Source organism: Hypanus sabinus, chromosome 6, assembly GCF_030144855.1.
Source record: "Hypanus sabinus isolate sHypSab1 chromosome 6, sHypSab1.hap1, whole genome shotgun sequence".
Classification (NCBI taxonomy): Eukaryota; Metazoa; Chordata; class Chondrichthyes; order Myliobatiformes; family Dasyatidae; genus Hypanus; species Hypanus sabinus.
This window is the reverse complement of record NC_082711.1, coordinates 68,107,339-68,119,898: the sequence shown is the minus strand read 5'-3', so window position 1 is coordinate 68,119,898 and position 12,560 is coordinate 68,107,339. Positions and strand designations below refer to the sequence as shown.

Sequence of the window (12,560 nt, the reverse complement as noted above, 5' to 3'; positions counted from 1 at the left end):
GGAGAAGAGGTAATCTAAGAGGACAGAAGGCCATGAAAGAAAGAAAAGGGGGAGGAGCAGAGTGCAGGCAAGGAGATAAGGTGTGAGAGGGAAAGGGGATGGGGAATGATGAAAGGGGTGGGGGCCATTACCAGAACCTCTTGAATTTCCAGTAATGGCCACCTCACACTCCCTTCACCATTCCCTCTTACCTTGTCTCCTTGCCTGCCCTCTGATGCTCCTCCCACTTTTCTTTCTTCCATACCCTTCTGTCCTCTCCTATTACATTCCCCCTTCTCCAGCCATGTATCTTTCACCAATCAACTTCCCAGCTCTCTACTTCACCCCTCCCTGCTCCCAGTTTCACCTATCACCTTAAATCTCTTCCTCCCCTCCCCCAACCTAATTCTGATTCCTCATTTTCCTCCAGTCCTGAGGAAGGGTCTTGGTCTGAAACGTCAAATGTCCTCTTTACCACAGGTGCTGCCTGGCCTACTGAGTTCCTCCAGTATTCCGTGTGCTGGTTAAACAGATTATCTAGTCAATTTTCTCTTAAGCTCATCCAAAACATTACTCCAAGGGCCCGGTATGGAAACACCAAATCCCTTGAACAGAAAGGCCTACAAAAAGCAGTGGATATAGCCCAGTCCTTCACAGATAAAGCACCCCACACCGCCACAGAGCACATCTGCAAGGAGAAAAGCAGCATCCATCATCAAGTATCCCCACAATCCAAGCCATGCCCTTTTCTTGCTGCTGTCATCAAGAAGGAGGTATAGGAGCTTTAGATCCTGTACCACCAAGCTCAGGCACAGTCAGAAACAAAAAAACCTAAAGCACAATACAGGCCCTTCGGTCCACAATGCTGTGCCAAACATGCACGCACTTTAGAAATTACCTAGCGTTATCCATAGCCCTCTATTTTTCTAAGCTCCACGTACCTATTAGGAGTCTCTTAAAAGACCCTAAAAAAATCCAACTCTAGCACCATCGCTGGCAGCTCATTCCACACATTCACCACTCTATGCGTAAAAAACTTACCCCTGACATCTCCTCAGTATCGAATGCCAAACACATTAAAACTGTGCCTTCTCGTGCTAGCCATTTCAGCCCCGGGAAAAAGCCTCTGACTCTCTACATGATCAATGCCTCTCATCATCTTATACACCTCTATCAGGTCACCTCTCATTCTCCAAGGAGAAAAGGCCGAGCTCACCCAACCTTTTCTCAAAAGGCATGCTCCCCAATCCAGGCAACATCCTTGTAAATCTCCTCTGCACCCTTTCTATGAATTCCACATCCTTCCTGTAGTGAGGCGACCAGAACTGAGCACAGTACTCCAAGTGGGGCCTGACCAAGGTCCTATGCAACTGTAACATTACTTCTCAGCTCTTAAACGCAATCCACAATAGATTAAAGCCAATGCACCATATGCCTTCTTAACCACACAGTCAATCTGTGCAGCAGCTTTGAATGTCCTATGGATTTGGACCCCAAGATCTCTCTGATACTCCACACTGCCAAGAGTCTTATCATCAATACTATATTCTGCCATCATATTTGACCTACCAAAATGAAGCACCTCACACTTACCTAGGTTGAACTCCAACTGCCACTTCTCAGCCCAGTTTTGCATCCTATCAATGTCCCGTTGTATCCTCTGACCCTCAGGCTCTTGAACCAGAGTGGATAACTTCACTCACCCCAGAAGTGAAATGATTCTACAACCTATGAACTCACTTTCAAGGATGCTACAATCCATGCTCTCAATATTTATTACTCATTATTTCTAATTTCTTTCCCTTTTGTACTTGCACAACATATTGCTTCTTTACACAGTGGCTGCTTGTCCATCTTTGATATGCAGTTCATAAGATCACAAGACTGTAAGACATAGGGGCAGAATTAGACTACTCAGCCCATTATTCTGCCATTGAATCATTGCTGCTTTATTATACCCCTCAACCTTATTTTCTTTCCTTCCTCCTGTAACCTTTGACACCCAGACTAACCAAGAATCCATTAACCTCTACTTTAAATATACTCAATTGCTTTGCCTTAACAGCCATCAATGGCAATAAATTGCACAGATTCACCAACATCTGGCTAAAGAAATTCCTTCTCATCTGTTCTATTCTAAGTGGATGACACTATTCTGAGGTTGTGCCCTCTGGTCCTAAACTCATCCACTATAAGAAACATCCACTCTCTCTAAGCCTTTCAAGTTTTGAAAGGTTTCAATAAGATCTCTCACTCATTCTTCTAAACTCCAGCAAGTACAGGCCCAAAGCCATCAAATGTACCTCATGCATTAATTCTTTCATTCCCAGAATTATTCTTATGACCTTTCTCTGGACCCTTTCCACATTTTCTGAGGCAAGGGACCTTAACCCGCTCATGACACTCCAAGTGCTGTCTGACCAATGCCTTATAAAGCCTTAGCATCACATTCTTGCTCTTGTACTCTATTCGTATCAAAATGAATACATTTGTCTTCCTTACCACCAACCCTGTAAGTTACCCTTCAGGGAATCTTGCGTGAGGACTCCCATGTCATTTGGCATCTCTGATTTTTGAATTTTCTTCCCATTTAGAAAAGTCTACATCTTTATTCCTTCTACCAAAGTGCATGATCATATACTTTCCTATACTATATTCCATCTGCCACTTATCCCATTCTCCCAATCCATCTAAATCCTTCTGTAGAATCCTTGCTTCCTCAACACTATCTGCCCCTCCACTTATCTTTATATCATCTGCAAACTTGGACACAAAGCCATCAATTACATTATCTAAATCCTTGACGTGTACAGGTGTCTCTCACCCCCTTACAAAGTTAGAGTGTTCCTATGAAACCTTAAGCTGAAATGGGGTAAAGTGAAGAACCATTAATTTATATGGGAAAATTTTTTGTAAAAGCGAAAATCCTCTTTGTAATGAGGAAACAGGTTACTAATGTAGGTCTTTTGTAAAAGCAAAGTGGCGTAAAGCAAACATTCGTAAAACGGGGGACAACTGTAATGTAAAAGAAGTGGTGGTCCCAATATCAACCCTGCAGAACATTTGTCACCAACAGCCGACCAGAATAGCTCCTCTTTATTCCAACTGCCTCCTACCAATAATCCAATCTTCCATCCATGCTCGTAACTTTCCTGTAATACTATGGGCTCTTATCTTGTTAAGAAACCCAGTATGTCCAACCTTGTCAAAGCTTTTTGAAAATCCAAGTAAAGAAATCTATTGACTCTCCCTTTTCTATCTGTTACTTCCTCAAAGAATTCCAACAGATTTGTTTCGTAAGATTTCCCGTTAAGGAAACCATGCTAACTTTGGCCTACTTTATCATGCATGTTCAAGTATGCGGAAACATCCTTAATAAGGAATTCCAGCATATTGGAGGGGAGTTAAGATAGCACTAAACAGCGATTCTTTTGCTTGCATCTTCAGAAACAGCTCGATTACCATCTTTAGTATCTTTAATTTCCCTTTTCAGGATTCAAGACCTTGACCTGAAGTTACACACAGACTTCTGTTCTTTGCGGGAATGGGACCTGTTCTCGGGGTTTCAGGACCAGCCATTGTTGTTCAACATGCCAAGAGTTTGGCCTGAGAGTCCAGCTCAAATTTAAAAGCCCAAGAGTTTGGGGCTCTGGTGATGGGAAGACCGAGGGTCAGTGTCACAGCAGGAAACTCGTATCCTCCAGGAGGCTGAAAAATCTTTCGCTGTGAGACTGAAGGCCCCAGATCTTTGCGATCTTCAAACACAAGAGCTCGTAAGAAGCGGACTTTTAAACATCATAAACCAACTGGTTATTGTTATGTGTCCTGTTTGATGTGAAAATGGGTGACACCTCCCTCTCCCTTATTAGGGGGAGAGAGAGAAAACCTGTGGTTTGTCAAATTGTCAGATGAAATGCGATAGTCTTGGAGTAAGTCCAAAGCCTGTGTCTTTGCTATCCACCAGCTCATGCTTGTGCTCAGTAGTGGGTAGAGTGCTGGTCCGGGGGGGTGTGGATTGTAGGTTGCTGCCGCTTACCTGTGGGGGGGATGGACTTTGGGGTTCTCACGTTTAACTGTCATTCATTCTTTTGGGACATTTCTGTTTTCATGGATGTTTGCAAAGAAAAAAACATTTCAGGACATATATTCTATACATTTCTCTGACATTAAATTGGACCTTTGAACCTTTGAGCTTCCCAGCCACTGAAGTCAGGCTAATTGGCATACAATTTCCTTTCTTCTGCCCCCCTCCCTTTTTAAAGAGTGAAGTGGTAAATTTTCTAGTCCTCTAGAACCATTCCAGAATATAGTGATTTTTGAAATATCATTCATAATAACTCCAAAATCTCTTCAGCCACCTTTTTCAGAACCTTGGGGTGTAGTCCATTTGGTCCAGATAAATTCAGACCATTCTGCTTCCCAAGCACTTTCTCCTTAGTAAAAACAACTACACTCACTTCTGCTGACACTCAAATTGCAGCCAGACTGCTGGTGTCTTCCACACTGAAGATTGACACAAAATACTGAAGTTCCTCCACCATTTCTTTGTCCTTCATTACCTCTCTAGCATTATTTTCCAGCGGTCCATTATCCATTCTTGCCTATTACTCTTTCTATATCTGAAAATACTTTTAGCATGCCTTTATTTTATTGGATAGATACCTTCATATTTCATCTTCTCTCCATAGCTTTTTTTTCTGTTGGTTATTTAAATGGCTCCCAATCCTTCAACTTCTAATTTTTGTTGTATTATATGCCATTGCTTGCTTTTATGCTGTCTTTTACTTTGCTTGTCACACAGTTGCCTCAATTCCCCTAGGGAATACTTTGGAATATATCTATTCTCTGCCTTCCAAATTGCCCCCAGGAACCCCACTGCTCTTCTGCCATCATCCTTTCTAGTGTCCCCTCCCAATCAACTTCTCCCAGCTTCTCTCTCTCACACCTCGTAATTCCCCATACTCCACTGTAATACTGATACAGATGACTTCAGCTTCTCTCTCAAACTGCAGGATGAATTCTATCATGTGATCACTGCCTCCCAAGGGTTCCTCTATCTTCAGCTCTCTAATCAAACTGGTTCATTACATAATGCCCAATCCAGACTTGTCTTTTACCTGATGAGCTCAACCACAAGCTGCTCCAAAAAGCCATCTCATAGGCATTCAAAAAGTTCCCTTTCCTGGGATCCAACACCAACCTGATTTTCCTCATCTACACCTGCATAGTGAAATTCCCCATGACTATTGTAACATTGCATTTATTACATGCCTTTCTATTTCCCACTGAAATTTATATCCCACATCCTGGCTATTGCTTGGTTGGTGTATACAACTCCAATCAGGCAGATTTTACCCTTGCTGTTTCTTAACTCTATCCACAAGCACTCTGCATCTTCCAATCCTACGTTACTTCTAAGAATTTGATTTCATTTTTACCAACAGAGACGCACCACCCCTACCCCCAACCTACCTGCCTGTCCTTTTGATACAACATGCAATTATGTACAATATTCAGTGGAACTACTGAACTATCCTTGGATGTTAAGCTACCAACTATGATCTTTTTTTTTCCATCCACATCTTAGTGATGCCCACAAAGTCATGCCTACCAATCTCTAACTGCACTATAAGATGGCACCATGTTTAAGTTCCCAAAAAAGTACCATGTACAGCAGCTGTGTTGTGTTCTCTGAATTGGAATTTTCGCTCGTCTCTCTACTTCTTTCTGCACTTCTCTTAAAAGAAGCTGAAAATCACATCAGATATGATTGACCGACTCTTTTGAACAATCAGAAAGACTGCATTCAATCATAACACGTCACCTTTCTACCACTGGGACCTCCGGCTCACATGGCCATGGAAGGTTCATTCACCTCACCAGCATTACTGAGGAAGTTTCATCGTAGGCTAGAAAGCTGGCGTCTCGGAAATTTATGGTGGTGCGCAAATTGGCTGTGGTTCCCTAGCATATTCCTAGACCACATACAGTCCCTGGACAACAAGCCATGAGCTGAAAGTCAGAATATCCCACCAACAGGAAACAAAGCATTGTAATATCTTGTGCTTCACTGAAACCTGGCTGGCAGAGGAAAATACCAGACCAAGTCATCAAACCCATCAGATTGTGTTCCAAGTGGACAGGTCTAAAGATGTCTCTGGAATAAGTAAAGATGAGGGAGCATGTTTCATGGTGAACAATGGCTGGTGCAACCCAGGTTGCCTGCACAGCCTCAAATCCTTTTACTCCCCAGTTCCGGAGTACCTTTCTGACTGCCCACAGAATTCACGTCTGTTATTATTACACCCGTGTACAACCCATCACAGGTTGATACCAACCTGGCTCTTAATGAACTTTGTGAAACCATCAAAATCCATGAAACCACAGTCTTATCAGAAAGGGGTAGACGGAGTTGGCTGACAACTGACTGTTGCATGGAAGAGCAAGCTGCTCCAGTGTTGACTATAAACTGTAAAGGATGTCTGCTGACAACGAGGGTGAAGAGGGGTTCACCAGCTGGATTAGTGGTGAGGATGAGCATCTTGAGGGCAGTCTGTCATGCAAAAGGGTTATGAGCAGAAAAGGGGGATTGGCGAGGTCCAGACCGAGGTGCAAATGATGAGGATGAAGACCACAATGATGCAGAAGGCCCTCTGGCTTATCCCAAGGGTTACTATCCACCCTTGTTACATGAATATGAAAATTAAAATGTACAATAACCCCGGCATTGATAATCCAACTCATCATGGAATGACAAAAGGAAGGAATGAGGAATTATATACAGAATTAAAAGGGCTAAAACCTTACTGAATTATTTGGAGCTTGGCTAGTTATGCTGTGCGAATAATGTTGCAAGATAACTAATCTGCTAAATGTGGAATAGATGCAAGGAACAAAGGAGTGGTTGCCTCACTATAGGAAGGACGTGGAAACCATAGAAAGAGTGCAGAGGAGATTTACAAGGATGTTGTCTGGATTGGGGAGCATGCCTCATGAGAATAGGTTGCATGAACTCAGCCTTTTCTCCTTGGAGCGATGGAGGATGAGAGGTGACTTGATATACGTGTACAAGATAATGAGAAGCATTGATCATGTGGATAGTCAGAGGCTTTTTCCAAGGGCTGAAATGGCTAGCATGGGAGGGCATAGTTTTTAAGGTGCTTGGAAGTAGATACAGAGGAGATGTCAGGGGTAAGTTGTTTTTTTTAAAAAAAAACCCAAAGAGTGATGAATGCGTGAAATGGGCTGCCAGTGGCGGCGGAAACGATAGGATCTTTTAAGAGACTCCTGATGGCTACATGGAGCTTAGAAAAATAGAGGGCTATGGGTAAAGCCTGGGTAGTTCTAAGGTAGGGACATAAATGTACAGCACAATACAGGCCCTTCAGTCCACAAAGCTGTGCCAAACATGTTCTAAGGACCTGTATTATACTGTAGGCTTTCTATAGTTCTATGAGTACTTTTTGCAGGAGAAAATGTATAATAAATTCCTGAGTAGCTGGGATGTGGGCTACAAATACAGCAGGATATAGAAAACACATGTAATAAAGGCACTGTTATGATAATCATGGAATGAGAATTTCAATATGCAGGTCGATTGGGAAAATCCAACTGGTGCTAAATCCCAAAAGAGGGAATTTATACAACGCCTATGAGATGGCAGTTTGAGCCCACTATGGGAATAACAATTCTGGATTGGGTGTTATGTAATGACCCAGATTTGATTAGTGAGCTCAAGGTAAAAGAACCCTTAGGAGATAGATTATAATAATCAAATTCACCCTGCAATTTGAGGTGGAGAAGCTAAAATTGGATGTATCGTTATTACAGTGGAGTAAAGAGATTTACAGAGGCATGAGAAAGGAGCGGTCCAAAGTTGATTTGGAAGGGGACACAGAAGGGATGATGGTTCAACAGTAATGGCTGATGGTTCTTGGGGAAATTCAATATAGACACACAAAAGATACACCCCAAAAATGAAGCAATATAATATTCTATAAGGAGAATGAGGCAAAAGTGGCTGACAAAGGAAGCCAAAGACAGCATAAAAACAAGAGAATATATCATATTGCAAAAGAAGTGGGAAGGTAGAAGATTGTGAAGCATTTGAAACCAGAAGGCAACTAAAAAAAAACGCCAATACAGAATAAAAATAAATGAAGGTAAGCTAGCTAATAATATCAAAGAGAATACCAAAAGTTTTTCAGATATATAAAGAGATAAGAGTGAATATTGGACTGCTGGAACATGATACTGGAGAGGTAGCAATGGGGGACAAAAATGGTGAATGAGCCTAATAAATACTTTGCTAATAGTTATAAACCAAAGTGAATGTCATTGCTATTACTAAGCAGACTTTCTGCTTGGGAAGCTGAAAGTCTGCAGGTAGGTAAGTTGCCGAGACCAGATGGACTACACCCCAGGTTCTGAAAGAGGCAGGTGAAGAGATTATGGAGGTATTAGTAATGACCATTCAAGAGTAATATCAAGTAGTGATCTTTTCTGGAATGGTTCTGAGGGCTGAAAAACTTCAAATGTCACTCTACTCTCAGAGAGGGAGGCAGAAGAAAGGGAATTTATAGGCCAGCTAGTCTAATTTCAGAAAGATATTGGAGTCTATTTCTAAGGAGGTGGTTTTGGGGTACTTGGAGGCACATGATAAAAATAGGCTAAAGTCAGCATAGCTTTCTTAAGGGAAAATCTTGCCTGACAAATCTTTTGGAATTCAGAGGAAAAACAGGCAGGATAGACAAAGGAGAGTCAGTGGATGTTGTTTATTTGGATTTTCAGAAGGCTTTTGATAAGGTGCCGCACATGAAGCTGATTAACAAGATAAAAGCCCATGACATTACAGGAAAGGTTAGCATGGAAAGATTTGCTCACTGGCAGGAGGCATAGAGTGGGAACAAAGGAGGCCTTTTCTGGTTAGCTGCCAGTGACTAATGGTGTGTCACAGGGGCCAATGTTGAGACTGCTTCTTTTCACATTATATGTCAATGAATTGAATGAAGGAATTGATGAGATTTGTGGCCAGGTTTTTGACAATACAAAGGCAGATGAAAGGGCAGGTAGTGCTGAGGCAGGGTGTCTGCAGAAGCACTTAAGATTGGGGGAACAGGCAAAGTGGTAGATGGGATATAGTGTAAGGAATTGCATGGTCATACACTTTGGCTGAAGAAATAAAGATGTGGATTATTTTGTAAATGGGGAGAAAATTCAAACATCAGAGGTGCGAAGGGACCTGGGAGGTCTCATGCAGGATTCCCTGAAGTTTAACTTGCAGGATAAGTAGGTGGTAAGAAAGGCAAATGCAATGTTAGCAATCATTTTGAGAGGAATAGAATATAAAAGGGTGTAATGTTGAGGCTTTAAGGCATTGGTCAGACCACACTTGGAATATTATCAGCAGTTTTGGGCCCCTTATCTCAGAAAAGATGTTCTGACAATGGACAGGACCCAGAAGAGATTCACGAGAATTATCCCAGGAATGAAAGGGTTAACCGCCTAATGGCTCTTGCTGGAGTTTAGAAGAATGAGGGGATATCTCATTGAAACATACTGATTATCAAAAGGATGTGGAGAGGACTGTTCCTACTGAGTGGGAGTTTAGGACCAAAGGGCAGAACCTCAGAATTGAGGGATATCTATTTAGAACTGTTATAATTTCTTTCCCCAGAAGGTGGTGAATCTATGAAATTCATTGCCATAGACAACTGTGCAGGCAAAGTTATTGTGTATATTGAAAGCAGAGGTTGACAGGTTCTTGACTAATCAGGGTGTCAAAAGCCACAGTGAAAATGCAGGAGAATGGAGATGTGAGGGATTCTGCCATGATTGAATGGTGGATCAAACTTGATAAGCCAAATGGTCTAATTCTGCTCCTGTCTTACAGAGTTGAGGTCACTGCTTCCAAAATGTTCTTCCAAGTATTATTCGCAGAGTACAACACTGGTGGGGAAAGAAAGTGGGACCAATTATGTAGCTCATTCAAGTAATTGGCAATAGTATGACCATAATTGGTGACCTTTTTCAGACAGACCAATTGCAAGTTTATTGAAACCCTGCACCTCAAGCTGTTTATATTTGATTAAACATTTATACCTTTACCCCTTAACATGAAAAAAATCCAAATACAAATTTCATTAGTTTAATGGTCTTTGAGACAGCTTTAGAATTTATTACTGGATAGAAAAGAAACTTCCAAGTTAGCAACGGACAAAATAAAAGACTATTCTGTATTAGTACACATCTTGAACAAATCACTGAGTAAAAGAGGCATCACCATAATGGGTCTGACAATGTATTTCAGTTAGATAAAGCTGGTTCACAAATACTGCTATTCCGGGCTTCTTATATGAATGGATGAGACATTAGTGTAAACAAAATAAAATACTAAGTCCAAGATATGATTCTCAGGCAAGAAACAACACGTCTTCTCTGAAAAAGTACATTACGACTTAAGTCTTTGAAGCAATGAAAAATAATTGGTAGGCTAAACCTGAATGTTGTTCAGACTCAGGTGGTCAGAACATATTTTTATGGGGAATATGTTAAATATGAAAAGGACAAAAGAACGATATTCTGCGATGGTTAAATGAACTGTGAAGATATTTTCATGGGGCATAAAATAACCAGAGCAAATACCCTGCTCCTTTTCCACAATTTCAATCCCACATAAATATTTAACTATATACATTAAGTAAATGAAAATCCTTCATAAAGAGATTTTTTAAAAAGCAGTATATCTATACAACACATTATAAATATAACATGCCTTTATATAATCATCTGATGCTTGACGTTGGGATCTGTGCCTATTCATTGGCAAATATGTCCATGACTGCGTTTGCACTCCACGATCAACATATTTCTGAAAAATAAATGTTTAAACAAAAACACTTACTTTTGGGCAGAGTGTAAAGACAAAAGCCATAATTTCCTAGAAGTAAAATATGCATAAAAATTGAGATTAAAGAACAATTGATCCTCAATGGGACAGCAAAAAATCACAAGAATATGTTCTCTATATTAACAAGAAACAGATCACAAGTCTCATCTGTGCCAGTGTATATTCCACTTAAATTTTGACCTGTCCTTCATCTAACTAATTGGAATAATCTATTGAAAATAAACTCCAAATATTAATGATGGAGTGGCCCAGTAGGGGGAGGCTGGTAAGAATAGAAATGATAGCAGTGGATGACAGGCGGAATTGACAAAAGGAAAATGGAATAAAGGAAGGAAGGTGGTCAGGGAATAACCGATGGGAGAAGTTTGTGCATGTGGGCAGAAGGTTAGGGAGAGAGAGAGATTGGGCCAGAAGAGATTAAAAAAAGACAGAGGGAATTATCTGAGAGTGAGAGCTCAATGTTTATACTGTCAGTTTGGTGACTGCCCAAGCAGAATAGAAGATGTTGTTTATAAGATGCATTTCACCTCAACTTGGCAAAGGAAGATTCAGAAAATAAATGTTAATGTGAGAATGTGAAGTGGAGTTAAAGAAGATGGACACCAATCAATAAATAACACTAAAGCAATAACTAACACTATGGGATCTACATGTGAAAGACTGCATCAGCTGGAAGGCTCTTTAAGGTCCTGAATTTTGAGAGAAGTAATGCAAGAGGCAGGTATTAAACCTTTGAGGTTACAGACGAGCATGCCCAGAGAGCGAGGGAGATGTCTGGCAAGGGAGTTATAACAAGGAGAGTTATAACTCTATGGAGATAGTGATTCTTGTGGAAAGTGGGTGGACAGGGAGGAGCTATGATGCAGGAATTCAATGAAGATAGTGGAAATTGCTAAGAATATGCAGAATACATATGCAGATGGAATGGCAAATAAGTACCGGGGATCTCCAACAGTATTCTACGCTAGGTGATGGGGGAACCCCAAATTCTGAAAAAGGAAAATCTCATCTCACATGGGCTGGTAGGGAATGCCTCATAATAACAACAGGTGCAGCAGAGAAAATGAGGAAACAGAACAGCTATCTTTAAGTGATAGGTATCGGTGAGGTTGCAAAGGTTATCAATGTGTTTGTAGTAGATGACAGTGGAGAAATCTCTACCAATAATTACTACAGAGTTAGCAGACCAACCATTTATATTTTCATTTCTAAATTAGGGAGACAGTTTTGCAAGAGAAGTAGTGATTAGTTGCACTTCTTACAATGTAGTCTATTGCATTGAAAAAACTAAACAGATAACATGATCAATGTCCAAAACCTTCGAGATGCCTGCCATTTTAATTCATCCCAGATCCATCCATCACTCCTTGCACTGTTACAGAACTCAATATAAGCCTGACGAATAACAAAACAAAAATACTAAATCATTGTCTATACATTTCCACTTGCCATTTTCTATCTGTGTGTACTGTGTGTGGCCTGCTGATAATATCCCAGAACCATAGCATTTTATCCCTTTTGCCAATGCCATCTCAGAAAATCCATTGATTTCACACAGTCAATATTTCCGAGACAAACACAAAGTACACTGCAGATATACGTGTTGATTTCCAAGACAAGCTTTTTTTCTCAAGTCTGAAGGAAATAGGAATACAAATATTCCATCATCAGA

At 40.9% G+C, this 12,560-nt stretch overlaps 1 protein-coding gene across 1 annotated transcript in view; it reads right to left on the bottom strand.

The window, feature by feature from the left end:
* Positions 1 to 3,564: 3,564 nt before the first annotated feature.
* The window catches only part of dazl (deleted in azoospermia-like), a 58,011-nt gene continuing 49,015 nt past the window's right edge, over positions 3,565 to 12,560 (bottom strand). Inside the window, exons 10-11 of the mRNA XM_059971459.1 lie at positions 10,750 to 10,849; positions 3,565 to 3,764 (exon numbers count right to left, since the gene is read on the bottom strand). Of these exons, the coding sequence (XP_059827442.1) occupies positions 3,565 to 3,764; positions 10,750 to 10,849 (300 nt within the window). The remainder of the gene's footprint in view (positions 3,765 to 10,749; positions 10,850 to 12,560) is intronic.